Source organism: Solanum stenotomum, chromosome 12 (assembly GCF_019186545.1).
Source record: "Solanum stenotomum isolate F172 chromosome 12, ASM1918654v1, whole genome shotgun sequence".
Classification (NCBI taxonomy): Eukaryota; Viridiplantae; Streptophyta; class Magnoliopsida; order Solanales; family Solanaceae; genus Solanum; species Solanum stenotomum.
Window position 1 is genome coordinate 42,589,579 of NC_064293.1, and position 22,334 is coordinate 42,611,912.

The window sequence follows — 22,334 nt, forward strand, 5'->3', positions numbered from 1 at the left end:
AATATTGTGAATGGCATATCTGTGCGGAGCATGTGTTATGATGAGAATTATGAAGGGGAATTAAAAGAGTCTTTTATTGAGCAGGCTAGGAAGGAGTTTAGGTCACTACCTGTCGTAAGATCAAAGATTCAATTTTTAAAGAAAGTAAATTTGCCAAACCATGATCATACACTGACTGGAGACATATGTTCCATATGCATGGAGACTTATTTACCTGATTCAGAAGCATACAACATGCCTTGCAACCACAATTTTCATTTTAACTGCATTGAGACGTGGATCCTTAAAGATCCAAGTTGCCCTATGTGTCGTTATTAGTTGCCAGCGATAGAGACTTCAGAGCCGGAGCTAGAAATTTGAGTTTATGAGTTCTGAATTCACAAAGGTATTTCTAAGCATAAATACACGGTGTGGGCGGGACCTATTGGGGTCTTTTGAACTTTTGAACTTCATTTTTGTCCCGTAAAAAAGTTCATGTGTAGCTTAGAAAAACTTGTATTTACAATGATTGATTGAAATTTAAGACATATTTCTTAGGGAAATTCAATACTCTTGTACGTCACTTGCTTTATTACTTTAGTTAGCTCTTTAACTTAATATGTATACCAGGATAGGTTCTAAACACATTAACGAAATCATTAATCCAGTACTTCATGATAATTTTGATGAAATTTAATATAAAAGAATAATTTCCTAAAATCTCTAATAGGTGACATTGTAGAGTATAAACTAAGATTTTTGGCTTGGTAGATCATGACATATCAAACATGACATTAAAATATATGGGTTGAAAATAAGTTAGATCAAGAATGCAGTTCTTACAGAGAGTACAACTTCCAGAAAATGAATTGATAGATGAGTGTTCGATATGCATGGGGAGTTACTTACCTGAACAAGAAGCATACATCATGCCTTGCCATCACAGTTTTCATTTTGGCTGCATTGAGACTTGGCTTCTTAAAAATCCAAATTGTCTGATGTGTCGTTACAAATTGCCACCAACAGACTCAAAATAGGAAGTGATCTCTTTCTTGTAAAAATGCATATTTTAAGCTAAGTTTTGTCAAAAATGTATCATTGTTTGTAGCAAAAATATTCTATTATTGAAGTTACTATTAGGGTCTTGGCAGTTGGCACCCAACAATTTCTGAAAACATCGTATATTGCTTCAAGATACTTATATTCCTAATGCATGATTGAAAATTATTCCAATTTGTATGCAGGGATGGCTTCTGATCACATTAACAAATTACCATTACTTTATAAAAACTTGGAGAAAAATAATATTCTACTTTCGTGCACCACAGATTTACTCATATGTTCCGAGCGTTCTCTGACTACATTAACACGCTTTTATTACGTTATAAAAACTTGGATGAAATTTAACAAATTTTTTTTATAGAAGCAGAGAACAATCTGCATATAAAGACCACAAATTCATCAACACCGTCCGTCACTTATTTGTAGCATTTGAAAGGATGAAAAAGTTGATACAAAAACTGTCATTGAGGTGTTTATCAATTTCTGTGACCAAGGTAAAGAAAGACCTTCAACAACTCTTAACTTCTAAAAGTACTCATGCAGTCGGAAAACAAAATTACATTAGGAAGCAACTCTAAACTTTTTAAACTACTCAATCAGTTAAGAGAACAAAATTACAAATAGGAAAGATAATTAAAGGAAAATTGTCTAGCATCATAAAAAGAACCAAGCCCAAGAAAGAACCATGAATAATGGTTCTCATTTTGATTTCTTTCCCTGCTTCTTTTTTATCACTTCATCAATGTACATAATACCTTTGCCCTTGTAAACCTCAGGTGGCTTACAGCTCCTTACAGAAGCAGCAAATTGATGTACCCTATACTTGTCAATCCCAGTGCAGCAAACCACATTGGGTTTGAAACAGAAGACACGAACTGCAGGGGGCACAGTCAGTTCAACCTCATGGCTGTAACCCAGCTTAAGGTACAAGAGACGACCTTCTGATTCTGCCCTAGCCTTGAAACCAACTCCAACAATCTTGAGAAAGCGGAAGAATTTAGCTTCCATTGGATGACTTCTATCAATCAGCTGAAATAGGAGATGACATGACAAAAGCCACATCAGTAGGCCAAACAAGAAAAAGACCTTGACAATAATACAACCGGAACATGCCAATTAAGAAAAAGACCTAGACAATAATACAACAGCAACATTCTTTTTCCACTATGGGAGACGAACTTGCCAAGTATTAATTCTAGAATTAGGACATCTAACATAATGGTTTGTGACTAATACTCGGGAAAAACACCTACAACAGTTGAGTAGGAAATGCAATGCCACTTTGTGACTGAAAATTTGATTAGTCTCTAGGCTACAAAAAGGAAAACTGCTCAAGGAAGGGAAGACAACTAAAGTGATTTTCCTTTTTTTTTTCTTTTTGATAATCATGGTGTCCACTCGACTGATTCCACGGGATACATGTTACCTACCACCAGCAACAGGTACTAGTAACTATGTCACAAAGGCTAGAACATATGGGAATAAACCACATAGTTTTTTTGTCTCTGCTGGGCAAGTATTTGAATCTGAGACCTCGTGGTGCTTAACCCACTTCATTGACCACTAGGTTGTCCCTTGGGTGTACAAAGTGATTTTCCTTTTTGATCCAAAGAAGGGGGAAGATTTTGTTTTCAAGGAAATAAATGACAAATACAGATTATCAACTAATAAAATCAATTCAGACAGTTTGTTTTCACATTCTGAATCAGTTTGTCTAAGCACTTTTACACTCTTCTTCAGCATAATTTTGCTGTCAGTAGCTCCAGGAACTAATTTCAGTTTTCCTTATCTGATGGAGAGATGGCGGAAGAAGAACCACAGGAACTGGCCAACAAGAACAACAACTTACATAGTGTAATTCACAAGTGGTATCTGGCCTGGGGAGGGTAGGGTGTATGCCCTTACCCCTACCTTGGGAGGTAGAAAGGTTGTTTCCGATAGACCCTAGACTCAAACCAAGCATATTGCATTATTCCTTTCACTGGCAACATATGCTCCTTAAGAATTTGTTAAATGTCAATTTTTAGCAAGAAAATCAATTCAAATTTCATTAGTACCAACAGGTGAAGCAGATCTTTCAGTTCTACTTCTAAATGAAAAGAACTGGACCACTTTTAAAATGACCCTGATATAATCTTAGAAAATTGGCTGATGACTAATTTTAAAATAAGATGAACAATTAAAGCATGTGCATATAACCAACCTATTGTTATGCCTTGTCGTACTCTAGCAGGAGCATGTCCTCCATATGGTCTTCCATAGAAACTGTATCCATGTTTTTATTCTTTATTAACATGGAATAGCATGTACCCTTTGGGGTGGCCCAGTGGTTTGGGCTTGGGACTTCCATGTTGGAGGTCTCAAGTTCGAAACCCCTTGCTAGCGAAAGCAAGGGGTTTGCCTTCTGGGTCGAGCTTGTTGCACTGGGATTGCCTAGTGCGGGTTACCTCTCCTATGTGGTTTGCGAGCTATTGCATAGGAGCGGGGGTTTTACCCTGTGCGCACCCAAAGGGTAGCGGCTGCGGGTTTCCCTTGTCATCAAAAAAAAAAAAAACATGGAATAGCATGTCAACTTGCTCGATTTCTCACCTATTGATTAATCAAATAATTTCGACATCATTCGTTGAGTTTCACAAGCAGGCAGTTAATTTACAATCTCTGATCATTAGATTTTAGGTAGTTCGCACTTCAGGGGAAATGGGAACAAGCAGGGGTTTCTTCCGATGTAGATATGTAATATAATGAAGGGTAAAAGGGTAAAATTAACTCCTACAATTAGATATATGACCAATTAAAAAAGCTCAAATGATGAGCAACAACAACCATTCCTAAACCTTCTCAAGATGCAAAGACTAGCTAATTAGGAAAATGAAAACCAAAATCGAAAAGGAAAAAGAAAGGTTTAAGTGCTCTAAGAGGAATTGGTTGTTGATCTTCAAGTATTACAGATTATGCCGATTCTCAATCTGCATTTTGGGTTTCACAAACTTGTTTAAGTCAGCAGAAATAACATTTACCAAACCCCCAGGAGAAGTCATGAGTTCAGCTAAATTGCCAATGAGTGGAGCAGGGACTTATTCGACCACTACGAATAGAGTGTTATACCATACTCTCACTTCAGAAGCGTAACATTCATATAAATTCATTAAGGGATTTCTTCGACCAGCTTGAAGGCATGATAATCTCCTGAGACGTAACTATTATTATCACTCACCAAAACAGTCAGTAACTGTCAACTGAAAACTACAAAATCCAAATTATATAGGCCATAAAACTAGAAAAGAAGCCTAGTGAGGATTGACTTTTCATGGCGGAAATAACAATCTCATTTCAGAAACATCACATTAAAATACATTCATAGAGGAATTTCATCGAACACCTCATATGTATGACAATTTTCAGATATTAATTAAAGACAAAACCTAAGCAAATAACGAGCAATTCATTTCGATGAGAAAAAGGAGAAACTAGTAAGAATAAGAATAACAGCATACCAGGCTTTCTCTGAATCGCTACCTCAGCAAACCTAAAATCCACCGGAGATCCGCAGTTCACCGGTCAGTGGAGCGTTCCGAGGGCTCTTTCCGTCGACACAAGAAATTAAAGAAGTTGGGCCTATAACTGCTTCTTGAAAGAGAAGGATACTATGACACCAAAAGCCCACTTAGAAAATAATAGCGTAATCCTTTCATTTATTTTTCCGTTTTAGTCCTTTCATAAACGAATATGTTTTTTTTTAATGATAATTTTTTTCTTTTTCTTTTTTAGTTTTTAGCATGACATTTATATCAAGTCAAAATACGACAAACAAATTAAAATGAAAGGAATAGTATTTATTGCTACGAAATCCCAAAAAAAAAACTCACAAAAAAGTTTCAAAGTATTTTATTTTAGTAACTAGGTAAATTACCCATGCTTCTCATGGGATTGAACTATTTTATTAAGTTTACATGTGATCATTCCATAATATTCATATTTTTGATACATACACTGCATTGTCAAGAACATTTTATCTTAAGGCAAAACGTTCCTCCGAAATCTTAAAGTGCTATATTTTTTAATTTCTGTTTTTGTTATAAAAAAAATTACGAGCCATAGAGAGATTTAAGTATAAGAAAGAAGTTTAAGAAAATCTCCATAGAAATAGTTGGTCAGAAGTAATTGCTAAATTCCAAAAAGTTATAAAGAACAACATCAGACGTTGAAGAAGAGGCCAAAAAGTCTCGAACAACAACACTCCCAAGTAAAGTGGACATCACGTCCATACAAGAACATAATTAACTAAAATCAAATGGAAGACCTTCAACTCCTTTCTTATGAACCTCCATCAATCTGTTTTTATTATAGTATGACGTATCATGTATATGTTAAAAATGACCCTAAAATTGTTAGTATCATAAATGTTTTTCGTCATTGTCTCAGAGTAGTCATTACTATTGCTTAGGTTTCATATCACCAACCCCAACTTATTTGGAATTGAACCATAGTTATTGTTATGGTTATAGTATGCAGTTACAAATAATTAATGCAATTATCAACCAAGCAGTAGTTGACATCTGAATGGAACTGTTCACAACTCGATATTCTAAACCAAAATTTTGACACATAACATATTAAAATCTCACAGCATAATTTTGTGAGCACTTGAACTCACAAATATCCACAAATAATAATAAAGACATCCTTACTTTCCTAGCAATCAAGAAGGAAAAGAAATGTTGCTAAACATATTTTTCAAAAAGATAGTTTATCGGGTTGTATCCAAGTTTACAGTTCACAAATTTAATTGAAATAATCCAAAAGAAAGAGTTGTCACTTCTTTATAAAAAAAAACAAAAAACTTTATCAAAATAAAGAGTTATCACTACAGTAAAAATGATCTTTAACGGTAATTAATAGCTTAACTGTCGCTAAATATGTATTTTCACAAGCAATTGGTACTTTCTATAAATGTCCCTAAAGTTTATAACAACATTGAATCTAATGACAATTAATTAATATCGGTAAAGGTTCAAGCACTCTTCGTTAATGTGCATATTTATTGCCTATAAAAATTATTTTTGTTATAGTGTATTTTGGACATTTGTTTGTTTCAAGAAAACTTGGTCTCTTATTATACCCAAAAGAAGAGACGAAGAAATATGACAAATTACTTAACTTGCGACAAAAGAAGTGGACTAATTGTCTCTATTCTAATATTCTAGGAAGAGTACAATGACATACGAATTGTTTGTACATAAGGAAAATCAATCAAAATAATATACTAACTGTGGCAAGCAAGAGAGCAATCTGTTTGGTTCTTTTAACAAACTTCATCATTGGTTCCGTATTAGTTATCACATATTTGTTGTTGTGTGCTATCAAATATAGCACAACCCACAAGCAATTTTCCCAAAAAGTATATGAAAAAACCTCTAGAAAGAGACAAAAGAGAAGATAAATTTTCAATCATCCTCACTGAAATTTTTAACAGAGTTAAAAAAAAGTCACCAAAATAGCAATTAGAAATTGCAATAGATACATGATCACTATGACTTACAGTAAAAGATTAAACTTCATGAAATATGAGGAAGAAAACTTTGAGGAATGAAACACACTTCATAAGTAGTTTATTAATGGGTTTGAATTTGACTCCCCTATAGCAAAAAAAAAACGTACAAATAATAGTGGCAGAAATAAAAATTTTGTTTACTAAAGAACCAAATGTAATGAATTTAACCATTTCAACAGTGTTATGAATTGTGGAATGAGAGGTGCACGAGTAGTAATGTCGCATTACAATCAAAATCAATTTTCTTTGTTTATACGAAGAAACCTGTAAAAAGGAACAAAAGAGAAGATCAATTTTCAATCATCTGGGCTGAAATTTTTAACAGAGTAAAAGAAAAGTCACCAAAATAGCAATTTTTTTTTGTCATAATTACATGAATCACTATGACTTATAGTAAAGACTAAGCTCCATGAAATAGGAGGAACAAAACTTTGCGGAATGAAACAAACTTCATAAGAAACTTAATTAATGTATTTGAATTCGACTACCCTACAGCGAAAAACCACCTACAAATAATAGTGGCAGGAAATCCCTCTATTTATAGAAAACAAAGGGTAGTGTGAACAAATGCTTATTGTGCCTTATCGGAAAGGTCACAACTCTTTGGAAAAGTTACAACCCTTTGGAAAGGTCAGAACATTTAATAAAAGTAACAATTTTTCATAAAAGTCGCAACTCTTCATAAAAGTCACAAGTGTTCATAGAAGTTACAAATTTTGATATAAAAGTCGTCACTCTTCATAAAAGTCACAACTCTTCATGAAAAAGGGAAGGTTAGTTATGGAAAGAAATAAATTAAAAGGGAATTATGGTTTGTGGTGACGCCACGTAGGCGGGATTAGGGTTCTCTTTTATATATATATATATATGATTTAGAGGCTTACATCTAGGTTTCACTCAAGGATCTCTCTTGTGGTTTATGGTATTATGTCTATCTTTTTTTCTTTTTTTTTATTCTATATGATTTGACATATTTGCCCTTCTTAATATCATAGTTAGTTTCTTCAACTAGTGAACATTATTAAAATGACTCATTTAACCCCAACCAATATCAACAACATATCCCGCGTAATCTTATAAGTGAGATATGTGAAGGATAGAGTGTACACTCCTACCTTGTGAAGATAGAAGTTGTTTTTGAAAAATACTCTAATTGAGTACGATAAAATAACTTATTTAATAAATACATTAAAATAAGAAACAAAAAGGAAGTTGAAAAAAGTTTCCCTCTTTCTTTTAATTAGAAATTTTACCATATAAAAGTTCGTCTATAAAAGAAAAATATTTCATTCTATAAGTGACTTAGAGTCTTTTTTCACTTTGATGGAGAATATTTTTCTTGGAGGAAATATATTTCGAAATTCAAGATTAGCAGACACTGAAAACAATTTCATCAGGAAAACTTTTGCGATACCGAACACTAGCTTACATTCCGTACAAGGAGAAGCATCTCTCATAAAAAATGTTTTCTTGTGCAGAATATTTACCTTATTGAATCAATTTCCAAGTTGTATGAGTATCAAATCGTTCCTGATCACGATGTTTACATCAAATCAAATAATTCAACAGTGATATTTGAAAGAAGAGTGTCTTTCAGCAATTTCCTTTCGGCATGTTTCAAATGTTCACTTCAGAAAGACAAGTTTATAAACTCAAAAATCTAGTGAGAGTAATCAACTACATTTCAGGACAGGTGATTGAAAGGATATTCATTTGTGGAATTCCAGCAGCTAGAGTGTTTCTTCGATAAGTTTTTCAGTGAGACTTCTTGGGAGTCCCATGACACTGTCAGCAGTTCCAATCTGCAAAGTATTGGGAAGTAACAGTATAAAGAACAGGTCAGTAATCGGCAGTTCCAAGCTGCAAAGAGAAAGGGAGAGAGAGAGAGAGAGAGAGAGAGAGACAAACCAGAGTGTCAACGAAGGGCAACGTCAATGGATGTTCAAGCATTAAGCCACCAGCAACATTAAGTACTATTCCCTCCTCAATCTATACAATTGCACTAATAGTTAATGTTGCAGGTAAAGAACATCCCCTATTTAAGGACACTGTCAAAATTTACCAGGCTGTCAATGATCTCATCAGGTATGTCATGGAAATATACCTGCAATTAGGCAGAAGAACAGTATACTCCCATGTTAAACAGTCACAGTTGTGTAATTGTGTAATACTCCATATTACACAATTGCACTAATAGTTAAGTCAGCAAGAAGGTTTCCGAGAAAAATCATGTTGCACCACACCTTCAAGAAAGAGCAAATTCATAACAGTAACAAAAGGAGGGCTTGTAGAAGATCAAACTAGCTAACTAATAAGCCGAGAGCTGTGAGGCGATTGTATTGGTGTTCCAATAAGCAGATAAAAAAGGGAAGCATTCTAGACATCCTTACAAACTGGAAAGGTCAAGTCTTGGGGAACGAATTCATGGGTGGAGACTGGAGAGAGCAATGTTGATGGGCTGTAATAAACCAGATTCCATCTACATTCACCCTCTTTCTGCCCTTCACATAAAGCTGTAATACACCAGTTTTCATCAACATTCACTCTTTCCTGCCTTCGTAGTCTGAAACAAAAGATTTCTGCACTCCCAGTTTGACAGTGGTTGAGCAGTACAACTGTAACAACAACCATTCTGATCATACTTGACAGCATTAAGATGGTTCAAAGATCCTGATGGTGAGGTGATAGCAGATACAATTCTCTATGCCAAGGCCTAGCAGAGATGAAAATTTAGAAACCTAGGCAATTTTCAAAAGGTACTACCTTATTAGAGGCCTGGGATTGTAAATGCTCATGCGTGCTAAATAGAAATCAATCTATTCATAGTCTCTCTCCATTATTGACTCAACTTGTGCCTGTCTGTTTATATAGGTAGATAAGTCAAGGTTTAGGTCTCTTTCCACTCATAGACTGATGTACGAGCTCCTACTCAACATACAGTTTCCAGCTGGGAAAACTGCTATTTGAACTAGCTATAAGCCTACAATAGTCACATCAATTACTGGTAATTTTCAGGCTCCAATATTATACCAGAGACCCAGTAATTCATGTATTCTAATGATCCCAACATTCAAAGACCTAGCAGTAAATTTCAAGGATGAAATTGATGTCACAATTCATAAAATAGAAACTGCAAAGGAATTGCTCCGCAAGAACTCCACTTGTAAACTATGGTTGTTTATATTGGCATAAGGGAACTTGGTAAAATCAGGCAATTGATATCTTCCTTGCTGCAGTCTAGTTTATCAAAGAATGTACGGTCTCTTTATTTAAAGTCTCATGCACGGTGGATATAACTACAAAATAATCCTTCTAGTTTCTAGAAAAAAAATCATTTGTACGGATGGGGATCAAATAAACTCAAAGTCACAGGCTGGGATAAGCATATACTTGTTCAAATATCTATAATTAGATACCTGACATATCTTCGAAATGTTGCATCACCTTAATCCTCACTACCACATCACATACACTTATGCATCAGATGCAGTTAAGCCTATGTCACATATCAACTTAAGCAAGAATGTACGATATAAATGCATAGTTGTATTTCAATAGTCTCCAGCATGTAGGAATTACTTCACATGGAGTAAAAGATATACCTCTGACCTTTCCCAAGCTCCTTTTCTTATACCCTTTGTAAGGTTGGTCACAACGACAGATCCTACAACCGTGGCTTGACCACCAGAATAACCTGCAATTCATAATAACAAGAACAGTAATATTGGTAGAAAATAAAAAGAATAACCTGCTTAGCTGAGATACTGGAGGAACTGCAGACCGCAAATACAAACATACATTTGATGAACTGACGCGCTTCTTCCTTACTTGATGGCTTTTCTCTAATAATTCCATCGTACACAGCCACCTTGATACCAATAGATGTAGGTAAGATATAGCCAAAAAGATCTATTCTTCATCCAAGGGAAAAATCATTAGAAGGCTCAAGTATTCTAATTTTTGCAATATGCTATTTAACAGTGATATTAAATTAAGATTGTCAAATCATGGTGCAGGAACATCAAATTTCAAATGAATCCAGAGAGCAAAATAAAAGACTAGAAATGAGCTAACGACACAATAAGTGTCAATCTAAAATGTCAATACAAGGTAGGCCAGCTGCTTGCATAAAAGAACTAACATCAAGCTAATTCCAACACTTTATCAGACTTCTCTATGCAAAGTTACTAGCTAAAATTTTGTACTGCTGTTTTTTAGTTATTGCTAAGTGTGCCTATATCACCAACTAGTTTTGCAATAAATGATAAACAAAGCATTAAATGGTTTCTGATAAGCTCTCAATTCAATCAGAGAAATAACTGTGAATATGGGCTTAGTATTAAACTAAACAAGGCTATAGCACTTGAAATATTCTAATGGGGAGAAGTAAACATACTGTATCTGCAGTAATTAACAGAGTGGAATGGGTATTTTCCTCCAAATGATCAGTTGTTTTGAGCCTTGACATGATAGCATCTGCCTAAGAAGAACAGAACCAGTAAGTAAACATAAGATTTGCTCTTAAAGCACTGGAACATGATATCACTGTATTACATGTTACTCCCTCCGTCTTAATTTATACGGCACAACTAGAGTGTCATGGGAATGGAAGGAAACCAAGTGAGTTGATTATAGTGAGACAAACTATACAGGATCAGTCCATTATCAGCAGAAGAGAAGTACCCATTTATAGATAGTCCCTAACCATCAAATGGAAATTTCATAACATAAATCACTGATGGGCAGAATGATTGAAAGTTAGTTGGGACACAAAAGATGCCAAGGGAACGCTGAATAATAAATCTCATCCAATCACAAGAATCTTGGATTTTGGCCTTCTTATTGATATCATGTTCTACACAATTATCAACAGAACTCCTCAGATAACTGCACTAAAATTACTCCCGGCCTTTATACTTTTATAGGGTGATTTGTGTTACTTAGAAGAATAACATCCTGCCAGATACACTACAAAGATCTTTGTTTCATGTTACTTGGATAAAATAAATTTGATTGAAGTTTCAAACCTAATTCTAGCAATACTGGTTTTGGCGAACTTCTACCAATTACGTAGTGAAATTAATTCTGAAGACAAGAAAAATGTCATCAGGAAGACAGCAGATAACAAGCATTTTTCCTAGACTCAAATGCAAGAGTTGAAAGCCGTCAATACATTATTTTCTTGGAAAAGGATTTCCTAGAAAACATTTTCCCAGAAAACAAGCGGATTTCTTACTTATTTTCTAGTTTGGTAAGTAATCAAAACTATGGGGTTAATATGGGGATATATGAGAAAATTAAAAAATATTTTCTCGGTCTCCGTACCAAACACACCCGTAATAGAGAAGAGGTAGTATACCTTTGCCTCTGCTAGAGCTACCACTAATTCCTCTGCATTGTCCTTCCTAATCCTCTTTTCATCAATGTCGGCACCCTACTCCACAAAACAATTTAAATATAAGTCGAAATCGACTCTTAAAAGAAAACTAAGAGTCTTAAGACCAGGTCCAAAACCTAACCTGACCAGAAAAAGCGAATTTCAGCAAAATACAGAATCTTTTAAAACAAAATTGAACGTACCATAACTGTAAATTCATAACCCATGTCCGCTAGAATTTTGCGACGTGCCATTGAGGACGAACCCAAGATTATCTTTAAACATATGGAACCATTAGTAATTTACAGTATATTAAAGAATGTAGAAAAGAAAACATTAACTTTCAAGAAGAGAGCATTGTGGGTTAATCCTCAAAAGAAAGATTTGAGATAAACGAGTACAGTTCATCAGTGGGTGAAAAAGCAAACCTTGAACGACAAGTTCTTCGGAGCCATTTGTTTGGCGCTCTCTTTCTCACCTCTTCTTGAAAGGGCAACGGTTAGCTTTGGAGATAAGCAACCGAAGATTTTATCAAGGGAAAGAAAACAAGTGGTTTTTATAAGGCGAATAAAAGAAAATGATTGGCCGGAACGGCTAAAAGCAATTTATTTGTATATTTTTCTTTTTAATCTATTTTAAAATTATATTTCTTTTTTGTAAAAAGAAAATTTTAAAATCATACTGCATGTTTAAATCACAAAATTAAAATATATTTTGACACTTAGTATTAATATATTTTAATTTTAAATTATAGAATTTTTTTTTTAACTCTGTATTAAATGTAAATAGAACAAACAAATTGAAATTAAAGGGAATAATTCCTTTTGAGAAGGTTGGTGTATTGTAATATAAAACCTTGCATTTTAGTTTGTTCTTCGATTTAAGTTTTCTGAATATAATAATGCGTACTTGAAATTGCTTTTGACATAAAATGTTTTGGGCATTTTTTTTTTGTTGGAAAAGTTAGTGTTTTTGGCTTTTCGAAAATTTGGTCAGACTATAATTCTAGTTAAAAGATGAATTTGGAAGCAGACTTTATGATGTTTCGTTTCCTCGGAAGATATCGTTTGCAATACCGTCTAACCCAGCAGTATGAATGGTATACTTCAATGAATGCCAACATTTTTACCCCACCACATTTTAGATGACCCCATTGGATTAATATATAAATTTTTCACCTTGCGATTATTATTTAATTGTCACGCATGACCAAAAAAAAGTGGAAGTGAAGATCAATATCTAAGTCATATTCAAGAAAAGAATCAAGTATGTTGAATTCATAATCCAGTGAGATGGGAAAATTGATAATGATATTTCTCATATCAGAGTGAAGTGGTTGAAATGGAGGTTCACATTCAAGATACTGTGCAATAAGAATGTGTCGTCAAGACTTAGAAAGTAAATTTTATAAAGTAATGAGCAGATCGATAGTATTATATGAAGCAAAGTTTGCCAATTAAAAACACTCACATTCAAAAGACAAATGTAGTCAAAATGAGGATGATCAAATAGATATGTTGGGAAATTAGAAGAGATATGATTAGAAATAAAATAATACAAGACAAGGTGGGAGTTACCCACATGAAGACAAAAGAATGAGATGATACAGGCACATGAAGAGGAGGTAAATGGATGTGCCGGTAAAAAAGTAGGAGAGATCGATTATAATAGGAGTTTACGAGAGGTAGACCAAAAAAGTATAGGAGGAAGAGGATTAGATAAGACACATGCATAACTTCAACTTACTGAAGACATCCCAGATAGAATGCGATATAGATAAAAAATTAATTAAAAAGATTAGTAGCTACTTGAGTGTTGTCGCACTTTGTATAAGAGAGACAGGAAATAGCTCTTCTACACTTCTCCTTATCAATTGTACTATTATTTGTCATATTGTCGTATTATCATGCCTCAAATTCTTTTCTTCTTTCGAGTAGATAGTCTACCTCACAAAAGTTAAAAAAGAAAAAATTGCATATATCCTACTCTTTTCAATAAAATATTACACTAATTATGTTGACTATATGCGATAAATGCGATAAGTGACTCAAAATTTCACACACTTCCACTAAAAATTATAATTATTGGCATATGTCCACTGTTCAAACAAGAGACTAATTAAAATTAGTCAATTTTTGTGGCAGAATAAGATGAGAAAGTATTTATAAAGAAAAGATTTGACAATGCACAAATTTCACAATACACTGTTTAATTATTGTAGACTTTCTGCACTTGCTTAGCTTGCAGATGATGCAACAGTCACTGACCAGGCATGACCTTTGCTCATCATTAGTATGAGATGTCACCTCGTCAAACCCCAAAATTTAGCAGTCTTGACATCTTCTTGAGCCATCAATTTGGAAAATTCTTCATGATCGTAATTCAATGTGGCTTTCCCCCCAAACTCACTTGGAAGATTCTCAGTATCGAAAAAAGTCTTCATCAACTCCACGCTATCTTTGTTATTCGGATACACAAACTTGATCTTCTCAAATGTTTTCGAATCAATAAAATATTTCACTACCTACACAAGAATGAATGAACAAATTGTTATCGACCAAGTTCAAAAAAAGGATCCTCCGGTAGGAAAGAACCTTACCTTCCAAAATGCCTCGAATAATCTAGGTGGACTATAAAGAACAACTATTGCAAGCCTCTCTGGATAGTGATTCTGCAAAATGTAGATAATATCTCTTGCAGTTTTAATGGGAATGTTGGTGTTTAATGACCATCCATTGAAGTCTATCAACCAAGACATTTGTTCTTGGCCTTCTGGCAGGTTAAGGATAGCATTCTCCATCAGATAGACTAGCTGACGAATATTACCTTCCGGAGATGATGTGTTCTGTCAATTGTCATCCATGAAACAGAACAGTTTGGATACTGTGTTAACCTGATGTATATGGATTGGATTTTAATTCGAAAGGTAATATATCATGACTAACCTGTTTCCCAGGCCTCATTATAAGTACAGTCCTGCCTAGTCGGTCACGAAAATTGGCCTTAAAAACTTTGCCAGTTTCACTTTCATGTGCCACTTCATGCTGTGATATATTGCGAGATCATAGATTTAGAATCAACGAGCTTCCAAAAAAAATTATACCCAACTAACATATATAGATATATAAAGTTGCTCTAGTAACATTTGTGCAGACCAACTGTGATCTCTAAGCTGCAGTATGATTTGCCCTAATGATAAATCAACATTATGATGTGTTTATTCTACAACGAAGATAGAAAGTATTGACAGAAAACACTTTCATAGTTTTTATGCAACTACATCATTATCCCAATTCTTTTAGATGGATAATTCTGACCTTGCATAGTTCAGATGACAAAGTTGAGAGTACGAACTGTGTGAGAATATAGATGGAAAAGGTCAAAGAACAATCACCCAACGAATTTCTTCAGGCTTATAGTTGGATCTCCATTTGAGAGTCTCTTCGAGCATTTTCTTTGCCTTGTCAAGGTTCCAATTTCGAGCTTCTAAGTATCGCCTCAGACACACATCAGTACAGAACTTTAAGCTTCGCCCAGATAGAGGTCCAAGAGCCACTCTTAACTCGCTAACCTGGTTTGCCATAGAAAATTAGGCCCCGTTCTATAGTTTTAACTACCAGTTATTGCTGAGTTCAATAGTCCTGACAATTCAGTTTGAGTAGAGAACATTTTCCCAGTGGTCAATCTAGTTATTATTAAACATCAAATGGATTTTTTAGGGATAATTGAGGCAGTTACTTGGTCAGCGTGGATTTGATGAAGCAAACCAGAGTACATATTTTGTGAGAATAAAACTTGATCAAACTCTGTTACCTTTGCATCACGGCTTGCAGAATCATCAGCCTGATTCGTGTGAGACGACTTTCTCCGGAACATGGTTCCTGTTGATTGAGAAAATGGTGATAATAATTATATATATGCAACTCTGCTTCATCATTAAGACAAACACGCATCGTAAATTTAGGGATTCCGGTAAGATAAGCTGGATTAGGGCAATTATGAAAAAGTAAATAAAAAAAAAGGAAAAGAGATGAGAATGACTTTAAGAATGAATTGGTTACCTTTCTTGGAACGGAGGAATTAGGAAGATGGCAGAAAGATTTGGACTTGAAAGCTATCTTACAAAAGAGAGAAACTTGTGATCCCCCTCTCTCTCTCTACATTAACACAATAACAATTGATTCTTGTAGAAAAATAGAAAAAGTAGACAACACCACTCGAAGTTGTAGAGAAATCACGCAAAGTAGGTGATCATTCACTTTTAACAGTTAAAAAGAGGGAACAGACGGAAAATGGAATTTTCACACGCTTGTAGTCTTCTTTTTTGGACACTGTAATGTAATAATACCCAACTATGTTACTATTCAAAGCAAATATGTACAAATTTGGTTGATACCTAACAAACACACTGACGGTAATAACAAACTGCTGACGTTAACTTGGAGTATTCAACAAAATTCAATTATTTTTTCTATTACCTGCCTTGTAGGGTTGGTTCAAATAGCTCCCCATGCTATAGGTAGCATTTAAAGACTTCCAGATTTAGGCAATGAATTACCAATTCTTAGGGGTTTGAAGTGATTGGTGTAAGATCTCCCCTCTTCTCCTTCAACTACAGTCGAAATATTATGGTGTTTCATTCGTTAGTCAACACAAGACCATAACCCAGGTAACTCCAAAGAAGTTCCTCTTTAAAGAAACAATACAGCCACGGATCAACATAAAATTATTGTGCCAATGTCAATAAAAGATAACTAACACAATAATGCTGTCCATTAAGACGAATCCTTATTAGTATATCATCTCCCGAAGACTACAAATCAAGTTTTAATACACGGACACTAGAAGAACAAACAAGTTTGTTCCGGCTTATACTCTGCAGAAAATACACGAAGCTTGCACTAACATATGAGATTTTAAATTTACAATTGGCAAGTAAAATGGTTACCCGTACTCCATTGACTTCCCTTTAAGCTATTGTCGATCACCTCTAGTATTTCAAAATTTCTGAACACAACAAGGTCCCAAATAAACACCTCATCCACTCCCTGAATGGCCAATGATCTTTCTCCTCTCTACAATCTTTACACAATCTAGTAGTCATTGTTGGATAGGCACTTACAGTTGGTAGTAATACTACTGTATGGCCTTGAGTCTTTGATGGTAGATCAATGATCTGTTCGTACTTCTCCAGATCGACTGTCTTCCCATCCATCTTTGTAGAGGAGAAAAGTATAAAATACTGCGTTATACTAGGTCAATATCTCCTTCACAAGTCAACATCTCAGCAAGCAGTTCCACAATCTTCCACAAAGGTTCCTTAGATGTTGGCTCTCATAATTATCTGTTGAATTTCGGCAACTACATTACATGGCAGGCCTACCTGGAAGTGTTTTCTCATTACCTTGTGTTGGCGACTTGGAGCTGTCCATCTCAGCTACTGAAATAATTTCTGTGATAACCAGAGTGCCTTGCTCGGAAGTACATGAGATTCTGTTTTCATAAACTCACAACATATTGAAGTGAATTGCCATATAGGAATAGGGTATACACAGACCAACTCGAGAAGTCATTTTGGTCTTTCTGGTAAATATTCTCTCACCTCATCTTCTATCAGACTCCTCAAGTTGGGATTCTCTCTGATAATTCCAAAGATTTTGCTTTTGATTATCTGATTCAACATGTCATATTGGCTGAAAAGTTCATACAGAACATTCACAAATTTGACCAAACGGGAAGAAGAGAACTAGATAAACGGTAACAGAAGCAAAAGCATTCACCTCGGAAGACTACAAAGGATTTCTGCATTCAAAATTTTAAGCTTCAAGAATCAAAACATTTACATACTCTGCCAAAACTCAAATTACATAAATAAAAAGTTAAGAAGTGCATACAGAACACACTTGGAAATGTGAGATCACTTCATATCATAGAATAGAAAGACACCTAGATGTCTCACAACTGGATACTTACAAATTTAACCAAAAAAATAGAAGAGAAAGTCGGACCAGAGGAGAAAGCCAATCAATGGGTACAGGCAAAAGCATATACCGGATAAGTGTACAAAGGGTCTTCGCACCCAAATTCTAAGCTTCAAGACATGTACATCATGTAAAAGCTCAGTAGCATGAACAAATTTGTGTACGTCACGGATTGAGCAAGGATTGAATAACCTGACCTGACCAAAGTTCACCCTTGCTTTTTCATACCAGTAGTTCTCCCTACCAAATCTGCATGACATCAGATCTTCAAACCATTCGCCACAAATGGACACTAATTAAAACTTGCCAGTGTTGGCCTGTATCATCAATCAAGGCCTACAGAAAAGAGTGTTTATAACCATACAGAACCCAGGGCATGATACATCATCTGACGCTAAGGCATGTCTGCAGCCAACATAGAGCAGAGTATCTCAACCGCACATAGTTTGATTTCAGTTACATAATCCCTCTTCGGATGAGTAGTTCTCCATCGTTTACATCCACCACGATAACGCCAGAGTTGAGTATGCCAAAGATTACCATAGTTTCATTGTTCTTCACATTTTAAAATCTCCCCTCAAAATATTATACGACTGCCAAAGTTTCTACATGCGTCTTCTGCAACAGTTATGTGTTCTAAGTTGAATAAGTAGCATCCCACCACTTCACTGCCATATTTCCAAAGCGATTAAGGTTTGGTATTCAAATGCAAATCGTCCCTTCAACTAAAAATTTGAATATCCTCATCGCAATTTCACTAGCTACTTCTAGTCCAACTATGAATGTAATGAAGAGTAACAGCCCACTCATACAGGGGCGGAGCTACCCTTGCCCGAGGGGTGTCAAGCGACACCCCTTCATCGGAAAATTATGTTGAATAGGTAAGTCAAATTCTGATTTTATACCTATATATATTAGAATTGACACTCCTAAACCAACTTGAAGTGTTGGTTCAGCGGTTCAAGGGCTACAAAGTTCTGCCTTGTCATTGACCTATGCGTTGGGAGTTCTAACCTTGTTGAAGTCTATTTTTTTTTTAAAGGCTTTCAGCGTTTTTTTTAAATTTTTTAGACAACTGTAACTTTTTTGTCTTTAGTTTTTAGACAGCTAAACATTTTTTTCCTCCAATTTTTAAACCATTGACTTAAATTAAGTTTACTTTAATATTTTATTTTTTAAAAAGAAATAAAATACACTTTAGAAAAAGATGTATTTATTAATATTTCTAATGATACTATTGTAAAAACATTTCAAGAGATGAAATTGCGTCGAGTACGGTTGTAATAATGTAATTATGTTTTGCTTTTGTTAGTAAAATTTATTTTGTTGAATTTTTTGTGTGCATACTACTTTATATTTTGACACCCCTCAATCTAAATCCTAGCTCCACCACTGCACTCATACAAAGAGACTTAACCGACAGCAGCAGACAGAGAACTTGAATATAACAGTTCTGAATTTCTAATAATTGAATCTTGATGCAGGACACTAGTAGGATGAGTCGGAACCGATATCTAGAACTAAATTCATTGATCGCTGTATATGTACATGCTGATTTTTTTTTAATCAAAATTTCGGAGGTGGAGTAGAAATCCTTAATCATTGTAATTTGTCCGACACCACAAAATGGTTCAGTATTTTTATTTTGCACATGCTTTATTATAATCAAATCAAAGACAAGCATAATCTACGATGCATACCTGAGGTCTATTATTGGGAATCCAAGGAAACCATAATTACGAGCCTATTATGCATACCTGAGTCTGAATAGCGTATCAGATGAAGTTCTCATGGATTTTGTCCAAGCACGTTTTACAGTAACAGATACTTGGTTTGTAAGATTTGGAGTTGTTACCACTGGTGAAAATTGATGTTCAAAACTTGAAAGTTCACATTCATCATCTTTTACTGCCTCAACTGAACAAGCCCAAAACATTTATGTGGACGTTTAGACAAAAGTAAAATTCAGAAATACTAACAAATCATGTAATAGTGGTTATTTTATTAATGGAAAAAATGTTCAAAATATCAATATTTTAGCGTTTAATGGGACCTCTTTCAATATTATTTAAAAATGTTAATATTTTAGTTTGTTATTTTTCTTATTAAGGTATTTTTTTATTTGTTTGATTTGAAAGAATATAATTATTTAATAGCAGACAAGAGAAAATCATGTGAGAGAATATTTTTAAAAAAGGAACATATTACTTAAAATTCTAATCAATTACAATTTCAAAAGTAATTGATTGTATTCATTCCAATATGTATGATATGTGTATTTGTATTCATTATGATTCTCATGTTTGGGTTTGTATAATGACATTTATATTTCTTTATTAGTTTGTATTTATTCCAATAGGTATGTATCCATATACTTATGTAAACTTGTGTTCATTCAGAAAAGATACAACATTGGTTTGTATATTTTTTTCAAAATTTTATATTCTTTCTTAAAATTCTAACAAAATTTGTATTCCAGTCATCAAAACATAAAAATTTACAACCATAGTAACAATCAAAATTTGTATTTCAAAAAAAATTATATTTCATGGCAAAAAACGTATTTCTTATCTGTTATGTAATCCAAAAATATATTATATTCAATGTCTAATTTATAAAACATCTACTAAATGGGATTTCAAATTATTTTGTATTCCAAGTATCCAACATACAAAACAATTCAGTCATGCACCGTTTTTATCCCTAACACATTACAGATAAAAAAATATGATCCAAATCCATTTTTGAATCGCTTTTTCACTAGCCATTTTCAAATCACTTCAAAAAAATTAAAGAATCAACAAGTTTTTGTATTTCACCGAGAATCTCGAAGTTCAATGAAATAAGTCAAATTCGTTTCGAAATCTCAATCGATAATTTCAAAATTTTCTTCCCTAATGAAAACAATCACAAATTAGTTGAATTCACTCCAACAAATACTATATGAATCATCAAATTAAATTGGTATGAATTAAAAGACTAGAGAAGAGGAAAAGGGAACCATGTATTAAACATGAAGTGATGAGTGAATTTTTAATTACAGGGGTATTTCCGTGGTCATCTTTTCCTCATCCTCTTGGTTTCCTCCATAGATCCCTCCAAAACCTTCTTCATCTGACCTAGTTGCATATCCCTCTCCATAGTTACTGGACATTGTCTCCCTTTGACCCAACAAATATAAATCACACCTTATATAACACCTAGTTGTCCTAACAAGTCCAATTTAGAATTTAAAGTTTATAAATTTACTAAATACTTTTGATAAAAAATGACTTATGCTTACTTCAACCCAAAAATGAATTCCAAAAGCAAATTCATGAAAAAAAGATTGTCCAATAAATAAATAAATATTCATCGCTCATTGATGTAGGAACTCAACACTCAGCGCGTGCAAAAGAATAAACATCTGAAGAATGTAAAGGCAAACTTATGAATTGAGATGAATTTAATTTTGATACCATAATTAAAAATAAATTTTGAACCTTACTCAATTTTTAAACCTAGCTTATGTGATAAAAAGATTGTGATAAGTTACATACGAAAATCAAACATTCATCACACATCAATGCGAAAAGGAAACTCATTATTTTTTATATAACATAAAAATATTACATTTCAATTGTATAGTTGTATCTCACCTCGATTAATAAAATGTATAACGAAAAAGTAGTAATATTAATAGTTACATAGGCTTGGTCTGGGTTCCATTTTGATGTCGTCCTGTTTCCCTGATTTTGTCAAAAGAGTCCGCAATCTAATCTGTGAAAAAGACTTTGAAAAAATGTGGAAATTTGAATACACAGAAAGTGGTTGTGATCTGAGAGCGTTTAGCATATTTGCTGTTCGATTGTTAAATCATCAAATTTTAGACTTCGAATTACTTAAGTTTAGGATATATAGAGAGAGGACAAAGCAAAGTCTTTAGGTTTCTACTCAAGCGTATGCTCTTTTCCCCTCTTTACGCCACACATATTTTCTTTTTCATCACACGTTTAGACTCGTTGCCGCTGTTAACATCGATTGGGTAAAACAAATTATTCTCCCATGCTTGTGACAATTTTTATATTTTCCTACTGTTATTGTTGTCTGATATTCCTATTAGATTTCCACTATTTTTTATTCACATTGGGTATGGCTCTATGACACTATCTAAGGAATCCATCTCTATTAACGATTTTTCATATCCATGAATTTAAATTTGAGATCTAGCCCTATTTACTGCACCACACACTTGGTGGTGCTTGTGACAAATTTTGAGTCCCAAAACTCTTCAATTTCAGTGATTTCCAACAAAATTTTTAAATTAGATTTATTAAGTTAATATAAATTATAGTAATAATTAACAATTCAAATATATATAGAATAAAAAAAATATCTTAAAACG

At 34.0% G+C, this 22,334-nt stretch overlaps 3 protein-coding genes across 4 annotated transcripts; all 3 read right to left on the reverse strand.

Moving 5' to 3' along the window:
• Positions 1-1,581: 1,581 nt before the first annotated feature.
• On the reverse strand, positions 1,582-4,695 carry LOC125849206 (60S ribosomal protein L6, mitochondrial-like). Its single transcript, XM_049529247.1, has 2 exons — positions 4,536-4,695; positions 1,582-2,070 (listed from the first exon to the last, which is right to left on the reverse strand). Exon 2 carries the CDS (start codon positions 2,047-2,049, stop codon positions 1,741-1,743), a length of 309 nt encoding a protein of 102 aa, XP_049385204.1. The 5' UTR covers positions 2,050-2,070; positions 4,536-4,695; the 3' UTR covers positions 1,582-1,740.
• A 3,355-nt stretch (positions 4,696-8,050) lies between these two features.
• LOC125848969 (uncharacterized) lies at positions 8,051-12,518 on the reverse strand. 2 transcript variants are annotated; one of them, XM_049528936.1, is made up of 9 exons: positions 12,398-12,518; positions 12,173-12,244; positions 11,952-12,026; positions 10,989-11,072; positions 10,391-10,460; positions 10,195-10,286; positions 8,655-8,696; positions 8,501-8,581; positions 8,051-8,394 (listed from the first exon to the last, which is right to left on the reverse strand). In XM_049528936.1, exons 1-9 carry the CDS (start codon positions 12,422-12,424, stop codon positions 8,323-8,325), a joined length of 615 nt encoding a protein of 204 aa, XP_049384893.1. In that variant the 5' UTR covers positions 12,425-12,518; the 3' UTR covers positions 8,051-8,322. The 2 variants fall into 2 exon arrangements, 1 of the variants encoding a protein (XP_049384893.1); XR_007444571.1 differs by having other exon boundaries at positions 10,195-10,501.
• Positions 12,519-14,032: 1,514 nt separating this feature from the next.
• Positions 14,033-16,391, reverse strand: LOC125849208 (uncharacterized). Its single transcript, XM_049529248.1, has 6 exons — positions 16,031-16,391; positions 15,783-15,850; positions 15,364-15,540; positions 14,915-15,013; positions 14,569-14,814; positions 14,033-14,493 (listed from the first exon to the last, which is right to left on the reverse strand). The coding sequence occupies exons 2-6, from the start codon at positions 15,843-15,845 to the stop codon at positions 14,272-14,274; spliced, it is 807 nt and encodes a 268-aa protein (XP_049385205.1). The 5' UTR covers positions 15,846-15,850; positions 16,031-16,391; the 3' UTR covers positions 14,033-14,271.
• Between the last annotated feature and the right edge of the window lie 5,943 nt (positions 16,392-22,334).